Source organism: Hippocampus zosterae, chromosome 19 (assembly GCF_025434085.1).
Source record: "Hippocampus zosterae strain Florida chromosome 19, ASM2543408v3, whole genome shotgun sequence".
Taxonomy (NCBI): Eukaryota; Metazoa; Chordata; class Actinopteri; order Syngnathiformes; family Syngnathidae; genus Hippocampus; species Hippocampus zosterae.
In genome coordinates, this window is record NC_067469.1 from 3,576,462 (window position 1) to 3,601,324 (window position 24,863).

General features: G+C 43.5%; 2 protein-coding genes across 3 annotated transcripts in view; both read left to right on the forward strand.

The window, feature by feature from the left end:
* The first annotated feature begins 833 nt into the window (after positions 1-833).
* slc35f6 (solute carrier family 35 member F6) lies at positions 834-6,630 on the forward strand. Its single transcript, XM_052053270.1, has 6 exons — positions 834-1,014; positions 2,893-2,965; positions 3,127-3,298; positions 3,546-3,761; positions 3,916-4,026; positions 4,454-6,630. Exons 1-6 carry the CDS (start codon positions 938-940, stop codon positions 4,939-4,941), a joined length of 1,137 nt encoding a protein of 378 aa, XP_051909230.1. The 5' UTR covers positions 834-937; the 3' UTR covers positions 4,942-6,630.
* Positions 6,631-12,314: 5,684 nt separating this feature from the next.
* hlx1 (H2.0-like homeo box 1 (Drosophila)) overlaps positions 12,315-24,863 on the forward strand; it is a 52,844-nt gene continuing 40,295 nt past the window's right edge. The window contains exons 1-4 of one of the 2 annotated variants that reach the window (XM_052053268.1): positions 12,315-12,902; positions 13,707-13,883; positions 13,975-14,204; positions 15,563-15,920. In XM_052053268.1, coding sequence (XP_051909228.1) covers positions 12,464-12,902; positions 13,707-13,883; positions 13,975-14,204; positions 15,563-15,868 — 1,152 coding nt within the window. In that variant the 5' untranslated portion in view covers positions 12,315-12,463 and the 3' untranslated portion in view covers positions 15,869-15,920. The remainder of the gene's footprint in view (positions 12,903-13,706; positions 13,884-13,974; positions 14,205-15,562; positions 15,921-24,863) is intronic. The other variant, XM_052053269.1, reaches the window with a different exon arrangement.

Consider the following 24,863-nt stretch of genomic DNA (forward strand, 5'->3'; position numbering starts at 1 on the left):
GTGACGTTTCAGAGTCCTGCCAGTGATGGTTTCTTCATCCACATCAGCAGTTGATGCTTGAGTGGAACTAAAGAGTTTCTGCTTCTGTGAGCGGGGAACAGAATGTTGCAGTTGTTGTAGTACACTCCGTTAAGTAGCCGGAGACCTCATCGGATGCGAAACTAGAAAGGGACTCAAGTGAGTCAAGAAAGTTTAGGAATCAAAACATACAGTACAGTGCACAGCCGATGGGGAAAAAAATAGGAGACTGTCATGTTTCTTCAACTTGTAATTCATTTTAAAATCGTGTGCCACTGAAACTGATTTGTTGACCCCGCCCTCCCCACCCCCATTTAAACACTAAATTTCTTCAACTTGTAATTCATTTTAAAATCTGGTGCCACTGACACTGATTTGTTGAACCCCCCCCCCCTCCCCACCCCCATTTAAACATTAGTGTGTACACTTTTTATAAACAATGTAGCTGGTCTGTGTCCCCCCCTGGTGTTTTCCAACACGCTCATCACGATGTATTCATGTTTATCTGTAAAAAAGAAAATAAGGTTAGCCGCGTGTAAATTCACATAGACGCTGATTAAAAAAGATTCAAACCCAAATTAATTGCTGTATTGTAATCTTGTATATGAGGCATAACTTGGCTTTAACAACGTAGGTCTGCACAAAAAAAGCGCACGCCGAACCTTTTTAAGAATTATTATATTTGTTTGACTTAACGTGAAGCGTTTTCTTGTCCAACTTGATGTGGGCTTTGCGTTTCATGTACTTTATAGTATCTCCAAAATTCCGACAGGCTTAAAGGGATCATATTGCTGCGGCTGCAGTCAGCTGACCATGATTGCCATGTGGCGTTCACAGTCTGCTGGGATTCCACGGAGAGTGGAGACGTCTTCAGGGTCTCTCTTGTTCCGACTTATTTGTCCTGTTCACACTCGCCGGCATGGCGTGGACCAAATACCAACTGTTCCTCGCGGGACTGATGCTGATAACTGGCTCCATTAACACGCTGTCGGCCAAGTAAGTAGTAATACAGGTTCGGTTTTTTTCTTCTAACCGTTGTGCTGCGATGCTAAGCTAACGGTTATCAAAGTGATATAACGGGTTCGGTTTATTACAAAGAATGCGGTAATGAAAGAATGAAACGACATTTCCCGATAAACACCGCAAATGTAGTTGAGTGAAACTGCTAGCAGGCAATGCTAGCCGGCAAGTAACGAGCTGAGAATGATCGAAGAACAAAACTTTATGTGTGCACACATGGTTGACGTGTTTCGCCATGTGAGTAAGATAAGATTACTGCCACGACAGTAACGAAACTCACATCACCATTATCGGACAAGCCTAGTTAAAATAACAACAACGGGCAGGTCAAAACATGCTTTGAATGCACGCCTCAGACTGTAATGTAGTCACCGGTACCTGTAACTACAGGGCAGCCTAATTATTCCGTTAAAGGCACCAAGTTTTTAAAAATCAAACAATGTGATCATGTCATCTACGTGTAGCAGGGGAGGGCAAGGTCGTGCTCAGGAGCCGCATTTGGGCTTTTAAAATGGACAGATCGGTCAGGTAACACTAATTAAAAAAATAAAATGCTCGGTGAAAAAGGAGCAGGCGATGCTTTCCAACCTCTGACGTGTTCATACAATTTAGAGAATCGAAGTGAGACATTTTTTCCCCAAATATATTTCTGTATATATGCGCAAAGACTGAGAACACAGCCGTGTTGACGCAACACTTACCAGGGACTAAAAGTCAGCCAAACACTGTTTTTTCTTCATCTGAAAGTCAAAACGAACCGGTCTTACTATATTATAATGTGAAAAGTAAATATGCGGTAAAGTGTACTGCAGATCCCACTTAAATCTTCACCAAATTACAAACCAAAATGATGACATTTGACTGATGGAGAATGGAAGTTTCCGTATTCAGTGTACTGATTATGCCGAAGGTGAAATCTGAAAGAAGGACTGAGGTTGACGTTACATCTTTTAACCTTGCCTCTCTCCCTGTAACTGTCTGACGCACACATCTCACAAATGTCGTCGGCGGCGGGTCAGGTGAGTAGCATCCATGACCAAGTGAGTGCAGTTAGAAGTTCAAATCACAGAGTGCAGATTTAGCAGGTCATATTGCAGGCGGGCAGACGAATAGGGCTACTTTCAGCTAACGTTTCACGACAGTCACATGAGGCGGAGACAGCATGCGCCGCACGTTGCGCCTCATTTGGTCGACTTTGAAGCATATGAAACATGAGGGATCATGTGACAAAGTTGTGAGGTCGTGATGAGACCAGCTTGGTTGAAGTGCTGAGTCATCACTTTTTGAGACCGCGTTCCCTTGTCATGCCCACTGAAACAGACGACACATCAGTTACGCTTCCTCTTGTGGTCTATAAACCGCTCTGGATTTGTGCATCTCGGTACATTAGGACGAAACCCCCACAAAAAAATAAATTTGGAAATGTTCAACACAATTTTTTTGGCAGTGCGAGTATTCACTCTTTGAGTACTCACTGATACAGAGCACTGATACCTCTAGTACTTTTGATATATAAAATTGGACGCAGATAACGATTTACAGATGTGTCAAACTCCCGCATTATCCTGCCAAGGAGGGGTTGCGATGTCAGATTTTCTTTACCTTAAGTATCTTTGGCTAGTTTCAGCAACTTGATACCTAAAAATAAGGCCGGCATCAGCTCGATACCGATACCTGGTATCAATACTTTATCAAACCTAGTCTATTTTTAACACCGAATTTCTATCATTCGTTTCTTCAATTTTTTTTTTACTTTTTCAGCTTGGATCATTAACACATTTGCATTGTTAGTTGTGTGGAGTATGAATAATTGAATGTAATAACATCTTGTTTTTTTTTTTGTGTGTGTGACAGATGGGCAGACACGTTCAGGGCACCGGGTTGCCATGGTAACCCTGAACATGCATTCTCACACCCGTTTGTCCAGGTAACCGCTTTGCTTTGCTTTCAAAGTTTACATGTGTGAGATCCGAGCAGGGAAGTGGGCCGGTACTCCTGAAGCTGAGCTACATATTTAAGAAAGATGGCGTCATCATCTCTTTTCTGTTTGCACTGAGTTTCCTGTTCATCTGTGCGCTACGCACGCAGGCAGTGGGGATGTTTCTGGGAGAGTTCAGCTGCCTGGCTGTCTTCTACATCCTCCTTTGCCATGACCGACGCAGGCCTGAGCCCAGCATGAACCCGGGCCAGAGTTTCAACCCCCTTCTCTTCTTACCCCCCGCCATGTGTGACATGCTAGCCACTTCAACCATGTATGTCGGTAAGTCATCACCGATTTTCCACCTTGTTTCATGTGCATAGAAGGTAAGTTTCTCCTTTGGTGTTCCCGAGTCACCATTTCAATATCAAAACCTCAAGTCAACGAAAAAGCAGTCCTCCAAATAATTGAGATGAAGTTCTGTGTGACTGAGGGTAGTCTTGGAAAAAAGTTGACCAATTGGACCCTTTCAGCGTTCCAAGATGGCCTCCCAATCCATGTCCCATTCATTCCTCGTCCCGGTTTGCAGCTCTCAACATGACCAGCGCCTCCAGCTTCCAGATGCTGCGAGGAGCCGTCATCATCTTCACGGGTCTACTTTCGGTGGCGTTTCTCGGGCGCCGGCTGCTGCTCAGTCAGTGGATCGGAATCCTCGTCACCATCCTAGGCCTGGTGATCGTGGGCCTCGCCGACTTTGTCAGCGGGCACCCTGACGACGCCCACAAACTCAGTGATGTCATCACCGGTGAGGAGTTCCCTGCCATCATACGCATCCGTGATGTGTGGAGCTTGTAGATTCTAATTAGTAGCAACCATGATAAATTGATACAGCGAAATGTCTCCCGCCCCCCACACCCACAACCCAATTTGAAACGCAACCGCTCTGTTGTGATCTTCAGGCGACCTTTTGATCATCACGGCTCAGGTCATCGTCGCCGTGCAGATGGTCCTGGAAGAAAAATTTGTCTACAAACACGACGTCCATCCTCTGCGAGCCGTCGGAACCGAAGGTAAAGCCAAAATATCCACCCCGAGAATGTGTTTGACTCATGAGCTCCAGTCGCAGATAATCCGCCGACGGAAGTCAATACTGCAGCGTTCAAAGGGCAACGTGTCGCTTACATGTCATCAACAACAACAAGGCGCCTTGAGGGTCACACCGGCACGACACAAATTCAAAGCTAAGATTCCAGTGACCGATAATCCAAATGTCACAATTGCGAACAAACGACCAAGCTCAGGCGCGATAAATTGACACTTTTTGGCGGGAATTATATGTTTACAAAAAGTGTAGCCTATGATGTTGATGGTGTCGCGTCTGATTGGTACTTGAATTATTATTTTTTTTAATGACTGGGGTGGGGGGGTGGACTATAGTGGCCTTTAGGACACCCTGCATGTCAGACATTTATATGGCTTCTCAATTTGTGCGTCCAGGTTTCTTTGGCTTCTTTGTTCTGTCCCTGCTGCTCATCCCCATGTACTTCATCCACGTGGGCCAATTCAGCGACAACCCCCGACAGGTTCTGGAGGACGCGCTGGACGCCTTCTGTCAAATCGGATTTCGCCCTCTCATCATGTTGGCCCTGCTGGGCAACACGGTCAGCATCGCTTTCTTCAACTTTGCCGGCATCAGCGTCACTAAGGAGATCAGTGCCACGACCCGCATGGTGCTGGACAGCCTGCGCACGCTGGTCATCTGGGCGGTGAGTCTGGCGCTCGGCTGGGAGCAGTTCCACGGTCTTCAGGTACTGGGCTTTTTGATTCTCCTGGTGGGAACGGCACTTTACAACGGACTGCATCGCCCCGTGCTGGCCCGAATTCCGTGCTGCGCAAGACTGGCGGCCATGGAGGAGGAGAGCAGTGCGGGAGATGGGAGACGTCTCATTGGAGACGGAGGGGCGCAGACGCCCGACCAAAGCTAAACGAGGCAGCACATGGTACACTTTGCACAAACGCGGCATCCTCAAGTCAAGACACTGTACCTTTTTATGCATTCGTTATCGAGAGATGGACTTTTAGCACGGTACTCTGATTTTTTTTTCTCGTGTTTTACAAAAAAAAAGACAACCATTTTATGGATCATTAAGGAGTTTTATGGATTTTACTTAAGGGTCACTGCCTGACTGTTAATTTTTTGTCAAAATTGTTTTTTTTTTTTTAAAGTGAATTTTATTTTATTTTTATTGATAATAATAACTGGGTAGTTGGGTGCCTTAATGTTGCTACACCCCTGCGCAAAAACAGAGGGATCACATCCGGAAGACACTAGAGTTTAATGTTGTACGTCACCACTACATCAGTTGTGTTCAATAGTATTGAAAGCTCATCTGAGCTCGGTGAGCCCTTAATACTTGTCACATGATGACGGACCTCCGACATCTGTACAAGTCCTGCGTCCGCTCCATTTCACTTTGCTCCAAATGGAAAAAAAAAAAGGGAACTGCCATCAAATCACGCGATCATATCCTGGCAAAGAATGTGATGCATTTCAAAGTAATCACTTTCTCCACTACGGGGAAAAAAAAGTGGCCAATTTGTGCAAGTCCGAGCAGCAACAGCTGACACCTGCCTGGCCTGCACATCCTGACTCGGCCCAAAGTCCTCCCTGAGGATCCTTGTAATGCTTTAATGGTGGCCAAAGGTTAAACCAAGAGAATCCTCTGGGATTTCTACACATGACCCTCTAACAACTTGAAAGAAAATGTCTTCATTAGCGCAAAAGACAATGATTTTATGTGCAATATATAATATACACTCTAAATTCTAGCAGTACAGACTCAGGATATCAGGCAAGAAGGAAAGATATTGAAAAATAAATTGACAGTGGCATCAGTCAGAGTGAGCAAGTGGGGTTTGGACCTTCTCTGTACTTGTCTAACAGTCATTGTGAATTAGTAACTATTTAAGCGGGGGAGAAAAGATGGGTTGGGGGTTTATAATATCAAAAATGAAATGTACCTCCCCGCATTACCGTTTACTGCCGCGAGATGGCAGTACAACGTTACCGGCTTGAAGAACTGGTGCTGTGTGAACCTTGTTTGGTTGGTGGGTGAAAACATTAGGCCGTTCATATTTCTCCAGGCCATAAAACGGAATGACTCCACAGCTTGAGGGAAACATGAAATTTACAATAATTCAAAGTTATTACACATGGAGCAAGCCCGTGTCGTTTTATGTCAATGTTGGCACGAGTTTTAAATTAGGTACCGGTAAATAGGTGGTATCAACGCGAGTAAATACTGACAATTGGTGCAAAACATGTGAAACAAATTGATGAGGGGATTTACTTTATGAGCCTTTTGGATCCCAATATGTCGGATTAAAATACTTGGAAAAAAAATAAACCCGAGCGGCTCTGGGGACTTTGTCCAAACAGATTTCCAGTAGCTGTTTTCTGGACAAATGAGACTTGTGCTCCCCCGAGACGGCCTCAGCGCAAAATAAGTCTGTGAACAATTTCAGCAGATGAGAGATAACATGATGGATATGAGGAGAAATTGTGCAGATGTTTTCGTATTCAACACCGGTACTCCATTCACAGTTACCGCTTATTAAGATTGTGTTCCCGGTTATGAGTCATTTCGTATTAAAAACAAAATTCTATAGTTGTACAGGTGTCGGTAGTATCAATGCACTCATTTTAAGCCATAGGTGTGATTTTAATTTTTACATATTTTTTAGGTTACAGTGTATATGAAAAGTCTACACACCCCTGTTCATATTCCATTTTTTGGGCGATTAAAAAAAAAGTCATTTCAGTGTCTTCATGTGTTTTTTAATGATGTTTCAAAAGGGGGGAAGCAAAAATAAACAAAATAACATGATGATCTCCTACCCTCTTAGAACGAGGATGTGGCTGAATTGACCTCATACGTGCACGTCTGCAGAACACGCCTGCCGCCCGATAAAGGCGCCTCTGATTCCGCTCCAAAGTTCTGATGCTTTTGGAGGCTTTCCCTGACATTTAGTTCGCTGACTCCTCACCAGTCGATTGATCCAAGGTGACCATGGCAAAGGCCAGGAGGCTATTGTCCTCATTGCGAGTCGCAGTCTCATCATTTTAAACACGGTATGCTCGAGGCCGCCGTTCGTCTTTTCCTACCAACAGTAGGCCTGACGGTTTGTTATTGTAACTTATTCCATTCGTCTCCCGCTTTATTTAGCTCACGGATCGGTACGATTTAGCCTTGTGTACATTTGTACACGGGCGCACCACTGGGCCCCCGTACCGCCGGCCTCTTTAAATCCATTCCAGTGTAAACAGATGGCGTCCGTCGCCCCAAGGCACCCCGTCGCCATCCTATTCAAAAGCATCCGTTATTACAGCAGCCCCTTGAGCATGTTTACAGCACAGGCTCGGCTCAGCGCGAGTGTGTTTCGTCGAAGCCAATCCAATGTCCGGATAATGACCACTTCATGTCTGTTACCGAGTCAAAAGAGCGCAACGTGACACGTAAATCACCTTGCAGGAAAATGGCAGTCCTTTAAACTCTTGTCGGCTTCCTTGTCATCTTAACCACGGTGAAATTGTGATACGCTTTGAATATTTCCATCCGTCAAATCATTTGCATATCTGTTGAGTTGAACAATACTGTCGTATTTGCGTATGTATCACAAAATTCATTATTTGCCCAACCAAATTATTAAAAATGAAATGACTGCGGGATGTTTAAATTGAACTTACCGGTGAATGTGTGCCAACAAAAAGTTAGTCGCATTGTATGAAATATAACTTTTTTTTTTTTTCCCCCCCAGAATGTCCAAATTATTCAAATGCCCCCTACCATTGAAATCCCAATGACCGGCAATTTTTCATGTCTGCCATGTTTGTGAAGGGTCTGCAAAAGAAAAACCAACTTCATTATTGTGAGCACACATGCTGCAGTTTAACAGTAAAATATTAATCAAATAACGACTGAGGAATTTCAATAGAATGATTAGCAATATTTGACGATCATGAAATGGTTTTGTTTTTGACACGCCAAATGACTACAGGGTAGTTGCAGCTATTCACACAAAGTTGCCAGACCAGTTTGGTTTAAGATTGCACCAAACGCGACAAATGGCAGTTTACCGGATTGAAAGTATAATTTTTGGAGTGCTTTTAATAAACAAATATTTCAATTGCCTGCTAACCATTTAAGATTAAATAAATCATCAGGAATGTACATCATGTTATTTGCATGTCCGCCTTATTTGTTGCACTAATTGTGGTTGACTTCAAAAGTAATGTTGGACTTTTTTTTGCATGATTTTCCCCCCCCCGCGCTAAACATGATGAAGTTTAACAGTAAAATATTGAGTCGTTTGAAACTTCAAAGGTGAAATTTAAACTCGTCATTCTGCAGATTAAACAGAGTCTGTGCCCTCAAGAAGAAGAGGATGGGAAGGAAAAAAAAAAACCATCCTCGGATACAAAGTTAGACTTGTCACATTTGTTCTCTTGACATTCGATTGCAGTTCACTCATTTGGTCGTTTACAGTTTGGAATGACCGCTTGTATGGGAACGTCATTCCTTGTGGTATAATTGAAGTGAAAATGAAATCACGGAGCAGAGATCGTTGCAGTTTCCTCTGCGTTTTATTGCCAAGTGCAATGCAGTCAGTCACGATCCACATGATGACGCACGTTTGCTCCAATCTTGACATTTAACCTTGTTTAAAAAAAAAAAAGGCCATATGAAGATCACTTGAGTTCATGCGGACCTGACGGATCTCCTTCGTGCATTCAGGGTCAATGCCCCCCCACCCCCAAAAAAAGTCGGACTACCTTGTTTTTGAATGGACTTTCGTGCCCCTCAGCTTTTTCTCCCATTGCCTGTGTGGAGATGATGGCAGCGTGCCATACAGAAGGCCCTGCACAATGGCCCAGGTCCCATTAAATCTGCAAAAGTTCCTTCCTAAGGCAAACATAGCCAGAAATAGTAATCTTGGCTCAAGCGGGAGCCGTACAGAGGGGAGCAATAATTTTCGGCGTAATAATGGAACTCATTTGATTCTGACCAGCCTCTGATCCTGCAAGAGCTGCGGGGCCGAGCGGCTCATTCACTTTTTTTTTTTCTTCTGCTTCCTGAGAAAAAAAAATACAGCAGGCAATCAGGCCACAACAATGGGCTTCTGCATGTGAACGTCGGGTTTAGTGAGGACAGCGGCCTCGCTGTGTGCCCACGTGACGCATTGATGTTTTGACACTTTGGTTTGGACTGGGTTGTCTTTCTTAACAGCTCTGAGTACAGTGAACGGCTCCAGGCCCGGCTACATTGGGCGAGAGAGGCCATATCGTAACCTTGGTATGCAGTTTTAACCCTCCCGGATTCTTGAAATTTAGGAAAGGGCACCTTTTAAAAATATTCCTTCGTGCCTCTTCTCACGACCTCACCGTCAAAAGATGGGAGATCATACAACTTCATTTTTTAGAAAGAAAAAGAAGACTCGTGTTTGCAAAGTTGTCCGAAGATACCCAGGGTGCTTGCTTCAAAATGTTTATTTGCCTCACCCGGTTGATGCCTACTCTCAAGTGGACCCATTAAAAAAGAGAATTAAATATTGCAGTAAAGCACCAAAACGTTCAACGAAACAATACGGTGCCCTGACATAAGAGTATTAGTTTGTTCCGCAACCACGCTCATAACTCAAGCCACTCTTATCTCAAATCATCTTTCCGTATGGAAATGCCATGAATCCGTTCCAGCCACGCATTAAGACAACCAATTTCTTTTTGAAGAATTGCAAAGTAGAAAAAGACGATTCGTATATTGAGCAACTGCTAAGTCAAGTCATTCGTATCTCGAGGGACCCCCGTAATAGCAATACTCGGCCATCTTCATGCTAACATAATGCAATAGATGAGCAGCCATTTGCACTGATGCTAGTTGTAAAACGCTGCATGCTGAGCTGCATGCATGCAATTTTATGCCCCCCTCCCAAAAAAAAATGATTCGTCACTAATCTACTCGGCCAGCTAACAATGCTCGCATTGAATTCCAGAAAAAAAAAGTCAACATGTCACCTGTTGTGCAACATTGATTGTTGAAGACAGACTCCAGTGCACTTATTAAAGCAGGTAGGAGCGTTTGACTCCTGCGGTAACCTGAGCTCATCTGACAGCTCCACAGAGGGAAGGCTGAGAGAAGAGGGAAATAAAGGTGAACTGGCCAGCTGGATTCCAGCACGAAAAGCCATTTTTCTTCAAGTGGACCCCCCCCCCCCAAAAAAAACCCCATTGTCGCTCAATCTTTAATGACTTTTTGTAATCCTTAATGCATATACTCTAAAAAGGTATGTTTATGAAAAAAGGTACTCACAATGACATCTAGAGAGGAATAAAAAATAAAAAGTCCACGAGAAAGCAGGCTGCTTGATGGTAAAAACGGTCTTTATAAAAGCTCCATGAGCACATTTCCAGACGTTGAAAAGGAAATAATCCGGAAATGAAAATGGCAAAGTTCAGGTATTTTATGATTCTGTAAATGTGTGATTGCAGAGACAGCGGAGTGAAATCATGACCAAAAAAAAAACCGGACTTGACCTAATCAAACCTGAGCTTTTTTTTCTCTAAATTCAGCTATGTGCAAGCAATTTGTTCTAAAACACAACCTCCGTCATTCTAATTTTGGAAAACGTGACGTTGGATAACATTTGTTGACATTATTATCGTATTGTTATTTAGCTGTCCGAGTGGGAGAAGTTCGATCGACACAATAATGAAAGCATAAACACTTCTAATGAGGCCGCCTTGAAGGGGACACTTCAGGTTTTCTTCTTCTGGCTTCCCACTCCAAAGCTCAACAGCACCTGAAATAACCACATCCTCTTCCCTGGATTGTTTTGACTGCTCGGCGGAGGGCGAACGTTACATGTCATTTCTAAAATTAACCCGGAAAACGTGTCACTCGAAAACATCATGATAGGGAGGCAGCCAGGGTCATCTGAACTTCCGGCACGGTGGACCAAGACTAATGAATGCGACCTTCGCAAGCCATTGTTTCCAGAAACCGTCCCACTGAGGAGTGCTTTTATTCCTCATAATAATTACTTCAATTTTATGTGTTAATTTATAGGCCACGTTATAGCCAAATAAAAATTTCGAGCTGATGCGCAATTAATTAATTGCACCCCTGAGCCTTTTTTCCCATGACTCCTACACCCGCCCACCCCCCTCCGACCCCCGTACTTTTAAAAGTTTGGTTGGCCAGCTCCCAGCGTGTGAATCTTGCGGATGAAGCGCGGCCTCAGAAGTTAATTGTTGTTTTCGTTTTCTCGGGGAATAGATTTCCTCTGTTTATTATGAGCATGGGGACGGATTTGCGTCAGCGTGCAACTTGCGCGTCGAGATAAAGTTGCACAAATATTGAAAAAGGGAAGTTCTAACAGTCATTATAAAGTCGCCCACCGCCCCCCCTCCCCATCCCTCTTCCTTATGCAGCTCCGGAAGAAATAAGGATTTCTGTTGTATCCTAAAATACTAAAGCAGCTTCTATTTTGGAGACTAATCTAGCGGCTGTATCCGCTCATTTAACACCAATCACAGCCCATCAAAACAGGATGAGTGGGGGGCTCTTCTCTTCTTATACGCAGGTGGCAAAAATACTCCTACTCAAGTAGAAGTACAAAAAGAAAATCACCTTTTTTTAAGTACAAAATAATTATCTACAATAGCCCTATTCATTTTGATAACACACAAATGGCACGGAGTGGGGTTTTTTTATGCGTTATAAATCCAGATGTGAATCAAATCCGAAGCCCTCTTATGCTTTTTGATTGTTATTTTTGCATATTTGATAAGATGATAAAGTACACTCTTCAAACTGCTGGGTCCAAAACAATCCCATTTTTATCTTATCTTATCTTATCTTATCTTATTTTGGTCAAAATAACCCAAGGAGCGGATCGGTTCCGTTTCATAGTGGAAGTAAAAAAAAGCTGTATTCAAAAAATACAGCAAATATTCAAATAAATATACCTGAAACTTCACTCAAGTACAGTAACAGAGTCAACTCCACATTATTTGTCGCCCGCACTATTCGTCCTACGATTTCCATTTTGCGCCTGATTTGTCACGCTTTGCTCTCCGTTGAATCCAAATCCACGTTTTACGCTTGACTAATAATTATTTATTGTCAGAAAAGTCCAATTGCTCGGATGGTTAATAACAATCGGAGTGTTTAAAGTCTCTCAAAGGTAATCAATCCATCGCAGGAAACCTCTCAAATCAGTCAACCGAGTGTGTGCGTGCGTGAATGCAAAGCTGCCTATTGGCTGAGCGCTGAACCAATCAAAAGCGCGCAAGTAACTCCAGAGCCCAGCTCTGCACTTTTTGGATCTCAGAGTGGCAAGAGTGGTTCGGTTCTGACACCAACGGGTTCCAAACGCGCTCGCTCGCTCGTTTTCGCGCACGCATGCCTTTCTAGTGAGATTTTACAAGATCCAGTGCAAACCTCCGGGATGTACACCGCCGGGCTCAACCCGTTTTACGCCTCCAATTTCAGCCTTTGGTCTGCCTACTGCGCCGGAGGCTTCGCGGTGGACGCCGTCAAGAAGCCGTCGTTTTGCATCGCGGAGCTCCTCCAGGCCGGGGATGCGGAGAACATGCCGGGCTCCTCGGCTCTCATGGTGCACGTGGGCCAGCAGCACCGCGCGTCCTCCGGCGGCTCCCCGCTGCGTCCATCCCCGGTCGGACCCGGGGAGGCTCACGGGTCGGTGTACGGGGCGAGGTTGAGCCCCGCGTCCCCGTACCACAGGCAAGGACTGCAGCTTACCTCGGTGCCTAGGGGGGCTCTGAACTCCTCGCAGGCTCCTCCGCTTTCAAGCAAAGACCTCAAATTCGGAATTGATCGGATATTGTCGACGGACTTTGACGCAAAGGCCAGGGACACGTTAAGAGGTGAGGACGTGTTTTTGTCATGCCAAATGCAGTCGGGGGAAAAAAAAGTAACGAAATTACCGAGCGCACTTTAGTCAGATGAACGGATGGACTTTTGCATTTTAACAAGGAAAATCCTGCTCAGTTTTTTTTTAATCGATAAAATCCTGCAAGCTATAAAGGCACACATTTGTCTTTCGTCATACATTTTTTTTAATTGGACAATATCCAATGTAAAAACACAACTTGTATTTTTTTAATTGTGCCACAAAACAGTCATTTAAGTTGGAAAACCTTTCAAATATAAATCACTGACATTTATGGCATCAATGCTGGCACAGCAAAGCAAATGACTTTTTAACCTGTTATGTTGGGGTTGCATCAAAAGGCTGGCCCTTCTGCAAACTTTTATTTCTTTGTTGTGAAATGCACGCAAGTCAATTTTCACAACAGCAAAAACGTCAAACATTTAGTTGAATTGCCCAACTTAAAATGCTGTCCAAGTTTGATTCCTATTCGGCCAGGTCGCAAAACGTTGAGGCACCATGACTCTTTATAGTTGTTGAATTGGATCAAAACAACAAAGGTTGCTTCGGTTCAACTTTGGTCAACGCATTTGGATTCAAAATTTGCTCTTGAGGGAGGAACTCCGTTTTCGTTTATGTTTGTGGAAACCTTAGTCACGGCGTCGGGGTCAAAGGCCAAGGGCAGCAGCAGAAAGCCTGTATCCTGAAAAGTACATTTTGGTGACACGTCAAAGCATCAGTTTCCGGATATGTTTTTTTTTTTTTTACTTGAGACCATTTGTCACCCCCCCACAAACAGATCTCAAGTCCATCGTTAGCTCCAGCCGTCAGTCAGGCGTCCACATCCCCATCCAGCCTGCCGCCAGCCAGTACTTCTCCATAGAACCCGGGATGAGCGACGCCTCCGCCATGATGAGCTCACTAGGCAGCGGCGGCAGACAATCAGGCCAGCATCAGTTTCAGGACACCTTCCCAGGTAGCCCGCGGCCCGCATGCACGACACCAAGGGACAGAGGAAAACATCTGGAATGTTTTTTTTTCTCCCCCCCCCCCCCCTCCTCCTCCAGGCCGTTCTAGTCTGACGCCTCCGTTGTTGTCTGGTCGACCCACAGGTCCGTACGCCGTCCTCACCAAGGACACGATGCCGCAGACGTACAAGAGGAAAAGGTCGTGGTCCAGGGCGGTCTTCTCCAACCTGCAGAGAAAAGGCTTGGAGAAAAGGTTCGAGATCCAGAAGTACGTCACCAAGCCGGACAGAAAACAGCTGGCGGCGATGCTCGGATTGACAGACGCTCAGGTAAAAAAGTTCAGCTGTGTAGTCATCGAATAGTTTGCTTTGTTGGTACTCCACATTGTGCACGTGCAGATAATCGATGACGTTTTTGGTGAAAAGCTAGCTTGCATGTATCTTGCTGCTGAAATGCAGGAAGTGGTTGTGGATAAAAGTGTACAGTTTGGCGCTGACCCCCGAGCATTGTTTTGTTTGGCCTTGGCCGAGGTCTGCATGTGCTCTGCGCCTTTGATTTTGGCCTGCACATTTTACCTGCAATGGCAGGGCTCAAACGGCATTCAGTTGACCTGCATTTCAATAAATACTCCGAATTAACAGCAGGAGATTCAACCTACGTCAGCACGATGTCATTCAAGTTCGGTATTTGAGCGCACCCCCCTTTGAAAGGATGCAAAACTCTCACACAGACTTCAAAATGAGATAAACATGCAATTTTTTAAAAATGTCTGTAAGAAGCTTCTATCCTATTGTGAGTCATATACATTTATCGGCCTATTTGATATTGTGTATTAATACACATTCCATTATAAAAAAGAAATATCATAAAAGAGGAAAATAATCACATTTCTTGAATAAATATATTTTTTTCTGTGAACAATACACAAACCTGGGTCCCATTTCTGAACAGGAACTTAAATGGTGTATTTAATCAATCTCACATTCCAACCACAAAAAAAAAATAATGCAGAAAAGTAACCATAAAACACATACAAACAAGGCAAAAAATGAGAAGAATTCTACAGATTAGATGGATGAAAGGACTGATTTATTCATAGATGACTTTTTTTTACTACAAGCTTGTAACCCGTTTTTGAGGAAGTTTTATATTTCATAAAATGCACACCCAAAACTGACCAAATTGGAAAAAAACATGATTTAAATATTTTTTTTTCGTTTTCACAGAATCTCTTTTTTTTATATCGCTTTGAGGAAATAAAATGCATTTGATAATAAAACACACAGCACAATACAACTAAAGTAATAAAAATACAGATAAGGCAAGACGTTAAACTGTACATTATTTTTTCCCATCATCCTCTTGTGTATTGTTATTGCCATGTGTTGAAAGGACTCCAAAGAAAATGAACAAATGAAATTCTTCAATTTGATGAAATCTTTTGAATAATTAAAAAAAAAACGCGTGTCCCGTTTTTGAGCCATAATTCGAATGGATTTAATAAAACACAGCAATCATTTGGCCTTTAAATAATCATAAAACAATTGCCACGATGTTTACAAATATAATTCACGTGTTTGAGAAAACCACAGAAAACTCGGAGAATTAAAGATTAAAATTATTATTTTTTTAATTAAAGACCATTTTAAAAATGTCACTTGTATGCGTGTGCGTGCGTCCCCAACAGGTGAAAGTTTGGTTCCAGAACCGGCGCATGAAATGGCGACACTCCAAGGAAGCCCAGGCCCAGAAGGACAAACAAAAGGAGCAGTCGGACGCAGACGGGACGCCCGAGTCGGGCAGGGACCCCAAAGAGACTGCCGAGTCCGATTGCGAGAGCGACGTTGAACGCAGCGAGTGCGAGTCCGACGACGCTCCCGAGGAGGACAAGAACGACGCCGCGCACCATTTGGATCTATGTGAGCACAACAAAACCAGCGTGATCATGGAGGCGAACCACTCGGACTCGGTTTCTTCTTCGTCTTCCCCTTAGCTTCTCACGTGAAGCGTTTGCGCATCCATTCACTTCCTGGAGCGAAGTGATTCTCATCACGACGGACACCATTCAAGCAAGCTTCCCCTTGAAAAGACGTTTTGATTTCATTCGACTTCGGCTTGCGTGATGCTTTCAAACAAATCGAATACGTTGTAAATGTTACGGCGCTCTTTCACGTGGAGAAAATGAAATCTCGGAACACGCACACTGTACATGCCTTTTGTGTGTGTGCGCGCGTGTGTGTGTGTGTGTGTGTGTCGTGCTATTTTGTTAATATAAGTTGCACTGAAAATATTGTAAATAAAAGTTTTTGTTTTTTTTCCTTCACCGTTGGTGCGAGCTTTTATGGTTGATCTGATTCCCTTTTCCAATTTGATTGTTTCAGTTCTCCTTGTTCTCATATAAGGCTTAAAAAAAAAAACTCCCCCCCGCCCCCCAGAACTGGAGTGGCTCAGGCGCGTGTTTCCAAACGAGCAGGTAATCATTTGCACATCTCATGACCGTGACCAAACTATTCCGATGAGCATTCTTATTCAGTAAACTTAAAACAATATTACCGCGTGTGCGGTAAATGAAATACGTCAGTCTACTCGGAACGAGGGCGGGAAAAATATCAAACGAACGAACCGTTCTTATTTTTCAAAGGTGTCTCATATTAGCATGTGCTTCGCTGCCTTTCGTTCCTTTCGGTAAAATGCGAGTGCAACTTTGACCTCCTCCAAATAATACTTCTCTTGTAGAAGAGCGAGCGAGAGAGAGGGAGAATCTGCAAATTTATAGTTTGTATACGTTCAACGGCTCCAGATAGCAGCCGTGACCTCAATGAATAGATTTTATTTATCCAGACCCATGCGGTTAACAAGCCTCCGTTCCAGCTCGTCCATTTATAGTGCTGTTCGCACGCAACACGCAGCCTCTCACAATAATCGAAATTCCCTTCCATCAAAGCTTTTGCATTTCAAATGGACGGAAATAAAAACGAGATTCTGCTGCAATAAGAGCCATTGGAGCATCCTCTCTGTCAATTTCACCTGTGAGACGCATTTCCATTTCAAATCTTTCAACTCGCTCCCTTTTCCATCCCAACTTCAAAATGTACAAGTTCATAACAGTTCATCTCTTTTCAAACAATTAAAACCGATTCTTGGGATACTTAAGAATTTCGAGGAGCGACACGTGGAAAGAACTTGTGCAATTCTGCCCCCAAAATATCGACGGACTATCATGCGTTAATCTCATCATCCACAAAGTACACATTGTGTGAATATGAAATGATATCCAAAAACGTGTGTTGCAGTGTGGTTTTAAAAATAACATCAAACAATGGCGGGCTGAGCCAAACAACCTCAGCTACACTGATGGGTCTTTCATGCACCAACTCAAAATTTTGTGGCGTTTAAAATGTCCTTTGATAAGTACAAAGTAGACATTGTCGCGACAATAAACATATTAAATAAAGTTTTGGTTTTCACAAATGTTTGAAATTTCATATTTTATTATAGATATCCACGCATTTTATACATATACAATACAATACATGCTAATTTCTATAGCGCTTTCACATACTGTATATACATGTATATACATATATATATATATATATGTATATATATATATACACACACTCATCCTAAAATGCACCATATACAGTTTCTAACAGACCTTATTTTCTGGCATCACCTCCCTTAAAGCTAAGCTATGGGAAAAAAAAACAAACATGATAGTGTGTAGCGTGACGATGTTGGCTAAAAGCAGCAGCATCAATAGTGATTGACCCCCCCCAACCCGGGCAACCACAAACTTTCACTACCACAGGGTCCACTTTCCGCTCCACTGGAAAAAAAAAAAAAAAAAAAAAAGGACACAGACCCCCAGGAGGGAGGCAGTTTTTCCCCTTTCGCATCTTGAATTTCACTTTTCCTCTCCTAGCTGCAGCGTATCGTCTTTTTTCGGTGCTCTCCCGTATTAGAAGCGATCGGAGATGTGTCGTGCGATGCTTGTGAAGTTTGGTCCTAATCTTTGCACCTCAATTGCGCTGCATGAAAAATTGCGTCGTATAAAGCCGGAATACATCCGAGGACGTCTATATGTAAGACGACTGGGTGGGTTGAGGCTGTACTTCTTCTCCGCAAAAAGCAATAAATTACAGGAGTATTTGCAAATGTACTATAACAATAACAACCCAAACGCTTAACATAATAGTGTGAGGCCTTGATTTGTGAACTGTCTTAAGAACTTTTATGAGCAGGACAGGAGAAAGTCCATCTGGTGAGTATTTAATGTCAGTTTTTCAGCCGCCATTAAAAGCTGTCCCGTACGTCCCTCTTGGCAAGGAGGACGGCGGCAAGCCGTAAAGTAGACCAGCTTTGCAGATTCACCAATATTTGACACTTTGGGCTGGGGAGAAAAAAAATAAAAAGGAGCAAAGTGTAAAAACAAATGACCTCTAGTGAAGTAAAAATGGGGGAGGTTTCTGTCTTGGCGAGGGGTATTAACGTGAGTAAAAGCTGAAGCGTCTCCAGCGCTTGAGGGCTTTATCTGCATGAGAACCTGCTTGATAGGCTGAAGGAGACATTTTTGTCGCTGTTAAGTGTCTGAGGATGACTTAAGGTGTTGAGGAGGGTAGACGGCGGCGTAAGTGAGCAATTGTTTGAACAATGCAGGTGATAAATGGAAAAGTAAAGAGGAGACGCAGGGTTGGGAGGAAACATTTTGCGCGTCTCGAAAGACCCCTGTCAGATGAAATCGGAGATTTGTTTCTAAATAAATCGGACGTGTTTGAGGGGTGTGACAAAAAAAAAAGATGATAATTTAAAAAAATGTGCGCAGTGACTACAGTGAGTGCTTTCATTTGCATCATTGCTTGCCCGGCACGCACACACAACGACTTAGCTAGCCAGCTATGCCCCGAAAATACATCTTCATTTTGAATAGTGTGCCTCGTCGTCTGCCGTGAGTTCATCGCATTAATGACATTTATCAGACACTAACAGCGGTAATGCTGTCATGTAATGCTATGAATATCGACACTGCAGCTCTGCTTACCTTTTGTTTTTGACATGTTGGTCTTTCATGGCATTGTACTTGACTTTGTTAGCAACTTTCCATCTGATTTTAGCTTATAGTTCAGTTCTTTTACTTCTACTCAAGTATCACTTTTGGGTACTTGACTATGAAAGTGGAATATGACAAAACGTCGCCCAGCCTAGCTGGGGTATTACAAATAAAATCTGACGATATATGACGATAAAAGCACATTTTTCTTGCATTATGGAGATTGTTGCCTGTCAAAGAAACATTCAAATCAAGTACAAAGCATGAGGTCATTTCGTCATATTTTACAATTTCACGACATTAATGGACGTGTAAAGGGCTCGGCAGCGAGCAGATGTGTCACTTTCGGGATCATGTGTACTATATTTTATCGCCAAATGTCTTCGTCATCCATGGAGCATTTTATTTATTCACGCTAGCCAGCGGGGCTGAACGCGGACGCTCTGGAAAGCGGCTTCTTTTCCTTCCGAGGTATGTTTGTTCCATCAAACGTTGATTTATGACTTCAACTGTCTAAAATTGAGCCCTCAATCATCCGCACGAGGGACGACTTCCTCTAGAGAGCCACAAAATATCATCACATGGTCAGAACCTTTAATTTGCTATCAGGCCAAGAGGTTTCCAGTCACCCCCTGGCATTTATATCCATTTCACCGGAGGAACCCATCTCCGGCTTTTCTCCGACTTACCCTAATCACTTACTAAAAAATTCCTATGCATTAGCATAGTTAATTCTAAATTTGACTCACAAGCATGTCTTAATGAACAATGTATGGTTTTTATCTTAACATGGCTGCAGTTGCCAAGCATCTTGGCGATCCTTTCAACAACAACAACAACAACAAAAAAAGAAGTGAGGAGTGCAACCAAAAAAAAAACATCTCAAGTTAAATTTAAAGATGTGTTGCTCTTGGAAGGCCGACTGCACTGCCATAAACCAAGGGAGACATTTTCATGCTCCACATTTTTCATGGTTTCTCTCCGAGTTTCCTCCCTTCCTCTCTCCCAGCTCCGCCTTGGCTCGATACTCATCCAACTGCTGCTGCACCAGCTGCCGAGGCCCGGCCAGCGACGCGCAGTGGGGCGCTGCGGGGTGGCCGGCTCCAGATGCTTCTGGTTTTCCTTGGATGGCTCCCACATGGGGAGAATCCCTCGGAGAACCCGCCACCTGGACGGCACTACTTAAGCGCTCTTTCAGCACACTTCTCAAATATTGCACGGCCTACACTTACACGCACAAGCAAGCACTCGGTGGATGGCCAAGCAGCGATCAGTTATACGCTACAAGTCGTCTGACCTACCGCCCTGTGTTTTAATGTGGCGTGCATGAAGGGAGCGTTTTATTGCCGCCTGCAGACTGTTGACTTACGCCAACTCTGTGGTAAAGGTTATAATTTGTGGATTAGTTTGGTATTAATTAGGGCTGCCCGCCCTTTTCCATGGAGGCCAACATTTACCGAGTGATGAACATACAGAGAGGAGGATTATGGCCGCCCTCTGGCTGCCCACAGAGAAACAAACACAAAAGAGAGAATGTAAAAAAAAAAAGCTCTTTAATTTTCACATGACCTGTCATCAACAGCACATTTTCACTCTGCTTGCGAACTGGTAGACTGCCTGCAGCGTGATCTGCTGTCCACATGTTCAAAGTATTTTTTTTTTAAAGAAATGTTTCCAACTCAATTACTTTTTCAAGACGGCTCTGTCCACATAAGAACACATTTGCAGGCTGTAAAGAGCATGCCAAAGCAACAGGAGGTGCTAAAAAAAAAAAAAACGATTCGGAAGGTGATTTTTGTGAAGAAAGTAATTTCTGGAAAAGGCAAAAAGAAAATGGCCAATTCAAAGAGATCACGTGTATGGGAAGTGGAGTTATTCATGTAAAAAATAAAAAAACAATAAAATAACCAGTGGTGGACTGTGTCTTTGGTAGCTATTTAGAATAATTCAATCCACTCAGCATTTGTTTACCTGTATTTTATTCTCAAAGCGTAGTCAGTTAGCGCAATGCATTATGGGTAACAAGCGTTGACTGCAACGTTACATTGCTGCACGCCTTCGGAAGCAATTGCTGTAAGTTTAATTGTGCTTAGAAGTATTTTGACCCCCGTTTCGGAAATCGCTTTTGTAAAGTGTTATCTCTAAAACTTGCAATCACTGTCGCGATTCCGCTAAATTAGTGCCAACGATGCGATCAGCATACGAAAAGATCGCGAAAGTGCTTTGTTTACCATTGTCACATTTAAAGCTGCATTTACGCCTGTTGTTTGCCACTAGACAATTTGTGGTGTATTTATTTGTTCAACCAAAAACTAATGCTAAACTAATGATGGGTGATGCAACTGCCGTCACCTGCGTGAAGACAAAGGTCAAGACCGCGATGAGCTTAATTTAAGGTTTCCACATTTCCCCTTTTTGGTGCTTATCATGGCTCACAGACGCTTGTTAAAACTGAACACTAAACAACACGTTGAGAAAAAAATGTCATGTGTGTCAGACAACTATTTTTTTTCGTTTGTTCATTCAGTGCGCGATTTCTCTTTTTAAAAAAACTACTTTGTGTCCTCGCGGTAAAGAATTCTGGCACAAGCTTTTTAACCATGATTAACATACTGTATATTCCAATCATTAGTTAGCTTTAGTTAGCTTAGCTTAGCTTGCTAAAACTGAACACTAAACAACACCTTGAGAAAAAATGTCATGTGTGTCAGACAACAAATTGTTTTTTCGTTTGTTCATTCAGTGCGCGATTTCTCTTTTAAAAAAACTACTTTGTGTCCTCGCGGTAAAGAATTCTGGCTCAAGCTTTTTAACCATGATTATACATACTGTATATTCCAATCATTAGTTAGACTTTTCATTGTGTAAGTCATTCATTTTCTACTTGGCGTGTGCTCATTTGCTCTTTAGGGTTACAGGTGAGCGAGAGTTAAAGATATCCTGGACTTTGCTGTTTACCAGAAACAAATTCCAATATTCTGTTCCAAATTCTTAATAGGGTGTGAGGATAGGAATTAGCGCGCTAAAAAAAAAGCTCAAGCACGACCTTCTGGTAAAGTTCCTCTATATATTTTTTCATCTTTAAGTGATACGTTATTTTCATTGTTTGATATTTTACAAGCTGTTATTAAAGTCGTGGTTGTTTCCTTGACCTGCTGTATTTGGACCACCCTGGGGACCACGAATACAATCAAGCATGTCACTTGGCTCATTGCTCATCAGCCCCCGTCCCTCCCTGCCCCCAGTATCTGATGGTGCCCCCAACTGCCCCCCCTTTCTCTTAGGGGGGGTTTATCAGACTTTGTGTTATTGTATTCAACCTGGCCACTCTCCACTATGTAGCCTGTGCATGGTGTCAACACCCTAAAGAACACGCACCGCAGACTGATCCTGACAAATTATCAGGGAATTCTTCTTCACGGCTCTGCTTGTTAGGGGAGGAGAGGGCAAGAGCTGGAAAATAAATAACACGTCACTTGGGTTTGTCTTGTTCTTGTTCCAAAATAAACAGAGCCAGGCGCAGGGAACTCCGAGGGGCCTTGCAAAGCAACCGCCGCGTATTTCTACAGTTCCTTAGATCAAACACAATGGGGACCGCCGGAGTGCCGCGCGGCCGTCACCACAGCAACCGGGCGGCGAGTGAACAGGTGATTTAGAAAAAACTGCTTCTCACTTTCACGTCCTTAAATTCAACTTCCTTTTTAACACATTTAGTCGACAGTTTCAGACGCGGACGGGAGATCATAATTACCGTCCTTATTTGCATCGGCGCGGTTAGGCCGAGACCATAATGGTAGCGCTTGGGATATGCCGTGTCTGTAAAAAGGCCTGCTGTGCAGAAAATGTCTGAGAGCTCTGTAAAGCGACATGTGCGAGGGGTGAGAGTTCAGGTCTCACTGGGGTTTGTTTAGGAATACGTGACACTGCACAGCTGGACTATCATCCATGCATATTTGACGATTAAACTTTACAGAGCGTCCACACAGCCGGCTGCTTTATCCGAGGAAATGAAGTTATTCCCACTAGTGTTGGGAACCGCTCCACTTATTCTACTGCAAGGAATATCTAGTCAGATGGCGCTTTAACGCGCACAGGCTGTTACACTTTATGACAGTGTTTAATGCGCAGGCCATCCGAAGCACGCTCGGCTGTTTATGGTACCGTTTTTAAATAAGGCGTTAATCCACTGGACTGTAAACACCTGTAAAACTCACCTGTAACAACACACAGGCTTTAAAAAAAATATATTGATTCATAAAACAAAGATAGTCTGTGTAGATTCTCAGTCATCCAGGGCATCGGAGCGCATACATTCTTCCTTGTTGAAGTCATTTCACCTTTAATCCAAACATCCACTGGCGGGGGCAGATTTAGTCATTTGAGGGTCCTGGAGGGCATTTTTCATTATAGTTCGTTTTTATTTCGGTTTGCCGTTTTTTTGGTTTTGATTCGGGTAGTTGAAATTTGTTCTTAGAGTGGGTTTGGTAGTTATTATTAGCCTTGATGATTAGTTTTAGTTTTTCATTCAATGCAATATTTGTAGAATGCAAAATAAAAAAAAAAAAAAGAGTATTGCGTACTAAAGTAAACTACCATTACCAAACGACCACTGTATAGTTAGTTTTACAAACCTAAGATGTAGTTTCAGTTATTGTTTTTCAAAAGCTCTCGCTTTCGATTTTTACATTTCATGACTGAAAATATTGTTTCAATATTTCCTTTTCGTTAATTTTGTTCTCAATAATACCCTTGACTACCCCACATGTATCATGTGCGTTCCAGTTAAATGTGCTCCCTGCATTTACCCACTCTAGATTGTCGATGAGCACTCTGACCTAAAACTAACCTTAAATTTGTGGTAGTAGTGGAAGGAAATTGAAATAACCCACAAAGGCCTTCGCAGAACATGCAAAATTCGCACAGAAAAGGACCCAAAGTGAGGGGGGGAAGACTCTCCTGAACTCAAATCAGGGACACAAACGTTTTTCTACGATGCAAGCAGCAAGTTCTCCCACCTCGTCCTTTCCTTGCTCTCTCCTGACACCCAGTTGACCTCGCAGCTCACGGGTGTTCATCACCAGCCGGAGGTGACAACTTGCAAACTCCAATCCCCGCACTTTTCCTTGCATTAAATCCCCCTTAACATGCAAAACGATCAATTTCGCAACGTTTCCCTTGATACCAACTCAGAAATTGAGATGTTAAGGCGACCCAGCAAACGCAATCACTCCAATTGCCACTTCAGGTTATTTATTTGCATGATTTTTTTTCCCCCTTCCTTTCGTTCATATGAATGCCCTTCATCCATCACTCCTCGACCCCCCACCCCCCCACCCCCTCGAGAAGGAACATGCCTGTTGTGTCACTCAGCTTGTTGAGGCTGCAAGGAGGGCCGACACCTCCTTCCCCTCCCAACAAGCCACGTGGGACATCTAATTAGTTCATCTCACTCTTGACACACTTTTGCATTGTTTGCAACACGGACAACGCCACACCCTCGCAGATTTTCTCCTTAACAAGCTGCCTGAGAGAGAGGAAGAGAAACTCGAGAGTGAGGCTATTGATTATGGGCCTAAAACAGACAGCGAGACATCTGGTTTCCATTAAGGCCTTTGACGGGAAGCAGCGCTCTTCGGCAGCCGGCAGGGTCGAAGCCACGACGCAACATACGCGTTACGCGGCCTGTAATCTGCCGAGCCGGGCCGAGAGGATGCTCGGAAGGGAGGGAAAGAGGGTTGCCGCTGACCTTGAACGCGAAAACAGGTTTATTGTGGATTTTCCATTTTCAAGAGTCGACCGTCCGCCACTTCAATCTTAAACTGTCCAACCGCTGAACGACTTCATTCGGACACGCGAGACACTACCCCCCCCCCCCCCCCCCCCCCCGACGAGTTGCCGTGCCTTTTGCTCCTAGGCCAACGGCAAAAAAAAAATGCTA